Raw genomic sequence first — 8,360 nt, forward strand, 5'->3', positions numbered from 1 at the left:
TAGTTTTAAAGTACTAGCTGCATTCACTTCTAAGAACACACCAGCCAACCCCTGCACAGTGAAGTTCATTGAAACATCTTCAATTCCTTCCTCTTCTTCCTCTTTCCAGTGCTACTGTACTTCCACTCTATTAAATATTTGTTAGCTAGCTTTCCCTCCACATATTCCACTAATTATTCAATGTCTTCCAACAACTTCTAAGCAAGCACATTAGCAAGTTTCACATACTTTGTTATTTATAACAACAACATGTTTATCTTTGTAAGGCCTTTTGAAAATTGTAAAACATGTTAGCAGTTTTTTTCCATATGCCTTGCAAAACCTTTCCCATCACTCCTTCCCAAGCTGATTCCCGTGTTATATATGCAGTGTAACATAAATCACAAAGGGCTACTTCATAACTTTCTGTGTGCTGGTGGTTTATAAAAAAAAGAGCTGGCCATATTCTGCACTGTCATTAAATAGGTAGGGGATTAAGTGAAGTGTGTTTGTATTGTGAGTTGTGTTTATATAATGGTGTATGTTATGTTATTGTACTGTTCTCTTTCATACATACACTACAGTAACAATAAATCTTATAAGGTACAGTGGTACCTCGTTTTGTATTGTTTGTAGAACAATTGCTTGTATTTTGAACTGACTGATTATCTAGTTTAAACTTGTGGAGCCTCTTTTTTTACAAGAAAATTTTTAATTTTACCAAGATTTATATGAGAATGTTAATCTGTACCATGTGTATTTACAGGAAGCAGTCATGAAGACTATTGTAAGGACTCTTGATATCGTAACAATCGTTGTCCCTCCAGCTCTTCCAGCAGCGATGACAGTTGGTACATATTATGCCCAAAGTCGATTAAAGAAGAAGGGCATATTTTGTATATCACCACCAAGGATAAATGTTTCAGGAAAATTGAAATTAGTTTGTTTTGATAAGGTATGTTTCATATACGTATAATATTTGTAATTGTATTGTTATTTGTTTATAAATGTACATATAATATATCATATTTTATCTCCTTTGAGTATATGTACTGTATGCACTGTCAAAACAAAAAGTTGTTTTTGTTTTATTCAGACCTTTCATTTGATGCATACTAGTAAGTTTACCTGTGTCTATGGAAAAATGGTTGATAGCCCATTAGTATAATTCTCTTGTATTGTTTTTTCACCAGACTGGTACCTTAACTGAGGATGGTTTGGAAGTATGGGGTGTAGTTGAGGTTGAGCAGGGCAAATTAGGTGCTCCTGTTATGGATGTATCAAGTATCAGGCATACTTCCCATCTTATTGCTGGCATGGCATCTTGCCACTCACTCACATATTTACATGGCAATCTCACGGGTGATCCTTTGGATGTCAGAATGTTTGAGGCAACAAAATGGGTAAGCTTCAGTTTGTTATTTAGCATTTAATTTTAAGAGAGTTGTGTTTTTAAGCGTCATTACAGGAAACAGATAGTACTCTTTTTCAGTTTACAGTTAATGGAGAATTATTATAACAAAAATGTGTTATCATTTAGTTTTACTTTGTTTTGCATTTCACAACAGTATTTATAATGAATGGTGGGAAATTTTTCATGTTTAGAATTAATTGTTGATAGATTATTGCACGAAGTATTGGTTTGTTTCACAACAAACCCATCATTCACATGTAGTCGCATGTTCAGTGCCTGTGAATGTACAAATACTGCATTCTTTTATCTAGCTGTCAGAAGAGTGAAGCAAAACTATTTCACCTGTGCTTTTTAGACTCTCCTGTACCCATCAGTCAGATACCTCACATCTGTTGTGTTTGCCAAGGTTAATGGCAAACATATGTTTTGTTGTCTCCAACAGTTACAGGTTCTTTACTTTCCTCCAAGACACAATGTAGGCAGTAGTTCACATTGTCTCTTAGCCCAGATGTCTGGCTGTAAAGTAGCGTTTTGCTTAACAGAGAGGCATACAACTCCTTCTTATGTCCTATCTTTGGCCAGGAAGTGAGCCTAGTTGAACCAAACCTCCAATCATTTCTGAAGCTTACTTTTCCTCCCTCCAAGGTTAAGACCAAAGGTTTATTTTGTATATGAACAAATGACAAATTTTTAATCAATTTACATTCTTCATAACTAGCAAACTTTGAGGTCTTAACTTGCATGGCCAACCTCAAGCCACCCATCATTCAGTTACCAGGACTGGAAGAAAAACTGTTGGAGATAAGCCAGGTTGGCCTGCACTCTCCCTCTTCACCCCCTAATGGCTGCCAACCGTTGCCACCAATTTCTTGTGCTTTTTTAACTGTGCTCATGCTGGCGCTAGAGAAATTCCCCTACATTAAGAATGTAAGTTTGATAGTTATGAAAAATAGAAATTGATTAAAAATTTGTCATTTTATAATTAGATGGTGCAGCATTTGTCAAATGATTGCCCATTTACCATGCTCCATCTGCCTTCTTCCATTTATCAGATAAGTTACAGGTTATGTAATCCTTAGCCAGTTGTAGACCTTAGTGTGAATCTCATGATGGTTCAGTGATCCAAGCCAAGTGCTACAGCAATCTGATAACAGTATTTTAAAGGACCATAAAGCAGCAAGTTTCAAAGCAGCTCCCATTGATAGTGACACTAGGATCAGTATTTGACCAAATAATTAACTCAGCTTCAGAACTCCAGCAGTGTGCACAAGCAAAAGGGTTCAATAGTAGACCATGCACACAACCATGACCTTGACTCTGCTAGTTTATGGGCCTAGGAGAGATGCAGAAGTAAGAGGTTTCAGGGTGATATAGCCACAAAGAACATTAACTGTGCCTGTGGCTAGGACTTTAGGGGAGGCTCCAGGTAAGCAGTCAGAGCAGATTGCCTACAAAAACAGTTGTATCAGACTAAGACTGCCCATGACAATGGTCATGAGTGTTTGTGGATAAAGTAACATATCAGTGGTATTGCTTGTAAGTAAGAGGCAGTTTCAAGTAATCCTTAGTGTGCAGCAGTTGTTGCAAGCAAGGGGAGACTTGATATTGTAGATTATTCCTGTAACCGTGGAGGTGAACAGTGTCAGGGTTTTCAGAAATCAGTAAATTCTGCAAATTCAATTTAGACTTGTAGTCTGATCATCATAAACCTGGGACACCTATGACCTGATCAGTGTGAAGTTGTTCCTTGCTAGTTTGGTATGTAGTCAATCAAAGATGCTAGAATCAAATTTCTCTCTTCATCTTCCACAAGTAACTTTTCTTTAACCACTTTGAAGGGTGATAAGAAGCAGCATGGTTCTTTTCTGTAGACAAGAAACCCAGTAATCTTCAAGCAACTCCTTCAGTGTGGGCAAATACATTTTAAGGGGGCCGGTCTGCTAATGCCATTATCCAGGGACAAGACTTTGACATTACTACCACTTAATAAGGTGACTTGGGACAAATCCAAAACGTATATGATTTTTGCCTCTGACCTTCGGTTTTGTGACGCCAGTGTGGCCTATCCTGAAAATAACCGTTTTTCAAGTATATATATGGGATTACTACCATATATATAGACTTGATGTAGATCTCCAATCAAATGGAGAGTTATTTTTTCTAAAAGTCATTTTTTTTAGCTAGATATGAAATTTTTCATTATGGTAAAAAAAATAGATCCTATAAATCAGGAAAAAAATGTTAAAGAAAATCAAGTAAAATTTGGAAAAAAGGGCCCTATTTGATTATTCTATAGTGTCTTTCTAAGTTATATACCAAATTTCTATCCTATAGCTTTAAAAATAGTGTGAGAAGATAGTATAGTTATAAGATACAGGTATTCAAAGTTTTTCTTTGTATTTTTACAAAGACAATGTTGTTAAATCATGATTATTTTATGAATTTTATATTCCTTGTTGAGTATTAATAAACCAAAACTATGTTATTCATCATAATTTAATCATGAATGAAGATCCTTTTGCTCAATATCATGCCTCTTTAGGCTCCTGGGGCACTGCGTCAGGCGAGACAGGCACCCCTTCCACAACACACTCTTTTTCTTATTTACTAACTCGGCTAATATCGCCGATCTTCTGAACTCATATTTGAGCGAATTTTCTTCTTCTGTATGTTAGCAATATGTTTTGCTTGTCTTTTCCTCTTTGGCATGATGAAATTCTTGCCAAAACTAAGAAAAACAGACTTAAAAGTAAGCAAATGTCAGAGGTGAAACTCAAACGTGTACTCTCTCTGATGTTTCTGCTCTCACTGAAGGATGTAAGCTCATAAATTTTATTTGTGACTCATGGAATCTCTACAGATGCCATTGCTCACTTTTTGTTTGATATTAAAATGTAATAATTATAAAAATTTATAATAGAAGAAATACTGCATTTTCTTATACGGATCAATGTTTTTGGCTTATTGAGATACTTTTGTTTAATTACCTCGTAACTATGAAAGTAAGAGGAATTTTGACGAAATATTTCACATACGTATTCTCCATTGCCATACGAAGCTCCATGAATTTTTTCATAATTTTACGTTTTTCGCCCTATATCACAATATACAGGCAGTCCCCGGGTTACGACGGTCTCGGCTTACGACGTTCTGAGGTTACGACGCTTTTCAATTATATTCATTAGACATTATTTCCAGGGTTACGACGCATGTTCCAGGGTTACAACGCCTACAACGCTCATCTGGCAGATGAATTATGACACCAAAAATGCAAAATAGTCAATATTCAAAGGTTTTTTTATGAAAAATGCCATAAGAATGCAGTTTACATAGTTGTCAATGCACCCAAAGCATTAAAAGTAAGGTTTTCTTAGGAGTTTTGACTGCCTTATTGGCTTACCGGCCGGCCCACTTAAGAGGCATGGATCATATTGTACTAGTAGAACTTTTAGATAAAGTGATGCTGGAGGCAACAGCAACCTATCAGAATGGAGATTCTTTTTCGGAATTTTGAATAAGGTTTGTGGTTTTCCCCAGATTCACCATCAACAAAAACCTGAAAGGGAGAGGGTGCTGTGATAGAGGGATCTGATATGTTATGTATATCTTAGTTTTACCAGACCACTGAGCTGATTAACAGCTCTCCTAGGGCTGGCCCAAAGGATTGGATATTTTTATGTGGCTAGGAACCAATTGGTCACCTAGCAACGGGACCTACAGCTTATTGTGGGGTCCAAACCACACTATATCGGGAATCAAACTTCGAACCACCGGATTGGCAGCAGAGTGCAAAAACCACTCGTCCAGCGAGGGATCAATTTAGCATTTGGCTACATACTTAATCTTCAAGATGTTGTGTTCAGTGTCTAAGGAAGACAAAATTTGCTATGGAGAGTAGAGAGTCTTTTCTTGGTTATACAAAGTGTGTTACTGCACTTCATCTCCTGGAACTTGAAGCGATTTGCTAACAGAAATTTTTAAAAATTCAAGGCTGATCAACACAGACATTTCCTTCTTCAGGAACACTTTGTCACACTTGAGTGTTCCATTCTCACCTTCATCTGTTAGCAGTTAGAGGCTAAGCCAAATGCTGTGAATGTTGCACAGGATCATCATCTCCCCTTTCCGACAACAAGTTTCCCTTACATCTTGTCCAGTAGTAATCCAGACATACAACCCAACGGTGTTATGTTCCTGGTTTTGGACAGTGAGGTATAGTCAGTAATAGAGAAGCAGGCAGTGGGGAAATATCAGGCTGCAAGTCTTTCAGTCATATTTTCATAGTTCCCAAAGCAAGCATATGGAGACCTGTCATTGACCTCAGTCTGTGGAACAGTTTTTTGTAGCAAACTTCCTTCAGGATGGAGACTGTAGAATCATTTTGCCAGTCAGTGTGGAAAAGGGACTTTTCACATCTCGGGACTTCATGAATAAATACATTCATTCCCCATTTCCCCCTCAAAGGCAGTGTCTGCATTGTTAGGAATGGAAAAATTTTTCAGTTGTAGCTGCTTTCATTTAGTCTGGTTGTTAATTTGTAACTTTTTATAAGGTTTTGAGCATAAGTCACAGCATGGGTTCTCAGAAGAGGCATTAGATGTTAGAAAAGTACCTGGATAACTAGTTAAGAGTTAGGGCACTGCATATTCACTTGCGTGTCAGCAGGTGTGCTCTGCATATAAAATGATGGAATTATAGTCTTTTCTTTTGTTATGGCCACTTAATGTCTGTAACCACAGGAAGCACAAATTTAATCAGCCTAAAAGGGTTCTGAGGTTACTATTGGCAATAAGGAAGTAAAGACATAAGCCAAATACTCCTGATTCCTTTGGATATGTCAAACAAAGGCAGAAGAGCCTCAGTGGTATGATCGGTATGGCCTTGGCCTGCCACCTCGGTGGCCACGAGTTCAATTCTCAGGCATTCCACTGAGGGGCTAGGGTTGTGTATTTCTGGTGATAGAAGTTCACTCTTGACATAGTTCAGAAGTCATGTAAAGCCATTGGTCCCGTTGCTGAATAGCCACTGGTTCCATGCAACATACAAACACCATACAACAAACAAAGGAAGGGAGAGCTCATCTGTAGAACATCAGGTGGTGGGAAATTTGTGATTTGGAGAGAAGAAGGAACACATTAACCATTTAGAATTGAGGATTTTTGTAGACTTTTCAAGTGATAATAGAAAAAGTCATCAGATTGATGGCAGAAAACTTGGCCACCTTAGCCTGTGAGAGAATTAAGAGAAATAATGTCAGAATTTGTAATCTGTCAGCATAGTTTCCATCTCTTTGCCAGGAAAGCACAGTATTGTAGTATATAAACACAGCTAAAAAGATGATTTTTGCTTTCAAGTGTACAGTACTCCTGTACATTTGCAAGGATGTAAAAAGTCTGTATGGCACACTACTTACATATCTGTTTGCCATGAGCCTTAAGTACAAGCTATCAGTTTACTGCTCTGTCAAGGCAGATCAGACAATATGAAAAGTATTATTAATGGTAAATCATTTTAGCTTGATAATGTAGGTACATGCACTGTCCCTCTTTTTGGCCTAAGAGAAGTGCTTGAAAAGCTCTGGCCATCCAAGAACTTGGAAGGTGGGGTTCTAAGCTCCATTATGGCCTCAACAAGAATGATTTTCTGACCAGCTGTTCTCTCTGATAGATAATCTGAGAACCCCAGTCTGGAAGAAACTCAATCCAACCACACTCGCTGAGGTGGCACAGGAACATATACGCACATGCTACATGTTCGCACATGGAGACTATCCAGCAAAAGCTTCAGACAACAGCTGAAGCTATCTTAGAAATTTTGACCCCTCTCCACTAACCCTTACCTGCCAGTAGTGGAATCATCTCTGTAATAGGTGCAATGAGAAAAATATGGTGTAAAAAGATCAATATTAATCTGCATGAATCCTCATGCAGATTTCTTTCTCATCCTTATTAGATTTTGCACTGAACTGTCAGTTTCTGCTAGAACACTCAGTCAAGCATAAAAGATTACTTTTGATTTCCAGATGATTCCTCAAAGCCACCAAAGTGGAGTTGCTTAAAGGTTAATATAGCCTATCCAAGGCTTCTTATCAGCCTATGCAAGGGACATCTGGAAGATTTCTTATGTAGCATTCACATCCTCAAGAAGAATGCCTGAGCTTCATAAACAGTTGGTAATTTTTATTTATGAGCAATCAGTACTCTTAAATGGTTGGATGTTTCATAGGACCGATTAGTAGTTAAAGTTTAGGTTTTACTCTTTGGGAGAGTATATCTGATACTTATGATAAGCACTACCCTCTGAGGGAAAGTCATCTATGCTATACAAACTGCATATGTTTTTGAATATGGATTTATCACTTTTTAGATCCCTTGGAAACAAATGCCATAGTTATAGGTTCCAAGAACCTCATACAGATTCTGTAGGTACCACTCGTCAACTTGAGATTATGCACAGCTAAAAGCATCCTCCCCAATTTTGGATTTGGCTGTATATGAATATGTAATGTTTCTGTTATTAAGTAAATCGTATGTTTTTTCTATTACATACCCATGATTCGTATACCAGTACTAGTTGCATTCTGTCTTTTCAACCTCACTGAAGTCCTTGTTGGTTTTACTGGTGACAAATGAAGCAGGTGACTGATGGTACTGGACGGTTTGATGGCACAGCAGCAGTAGATTTTATTTAGTGATATATGTTAGATAAAATGCAGTGTCGGGACATACGCAGACCGTGAACGTGGAACTATTATATGTAATCTATATGAATGATTAGTTGTTATAGAAGAATTCAATTTTGTTTTAAGAAATATTTTTCTAATGAAAGAGCCAAGTTATGACTAGAGTGCTTCATTAAATTTCTTTGCAAAAATGAGTCACTGCATGCATTGTTCTTTCAACATTAGAGTTGCAGCTAAGTGAATTGGTCTTTAAACCTTAGACATGCAAAAAGTTGCTAAAAATGC

The 8,360-nt window shown here is 37.4% G+C and overlaps 1 protein-coding gene across 1 annotated transcript in view; it reads left to right on the forward strand.

Annotated features, from left to right (window-relative positions):
• The window catches only part of LOC135219574 (polyamine-transporting ATPase 13A3-like), a 445,505-nt gene that overhangs the window by 270,456 nt on the left and 166,689 nt on the right, over nucleotides 1-8,360 (forward strand). The window contains exons 12-13 of the mRNA XM_064256451.1: nucleotides 746-934; nucleotides 1,173-1,382. Coding sequence (XP_064112521.1) covers nucleotides 746-934; nucleotides 1,173-1,382 — 399 coding nt within the window. The remainder of the gene's footprint in view (nucleotides 1-745; nucleotides 935-1,172; nucleotides 1,383-8,360) is intronic.

This window comes from Macrobrachium nipponense, chromosome 1 (genome assembly GCF_015104395.2).
Source record: "Macrobrachium nipponense isolate FS-2020 chromosome 1, ASM1510439v2, whole genome shotgun sequence".
NCBI lineage: Eukaryota > Metazoa > Arthropoda > Malacostraca > Decapoda > Palaemonidae > Macrobrachium > Macrobrachium nipponense.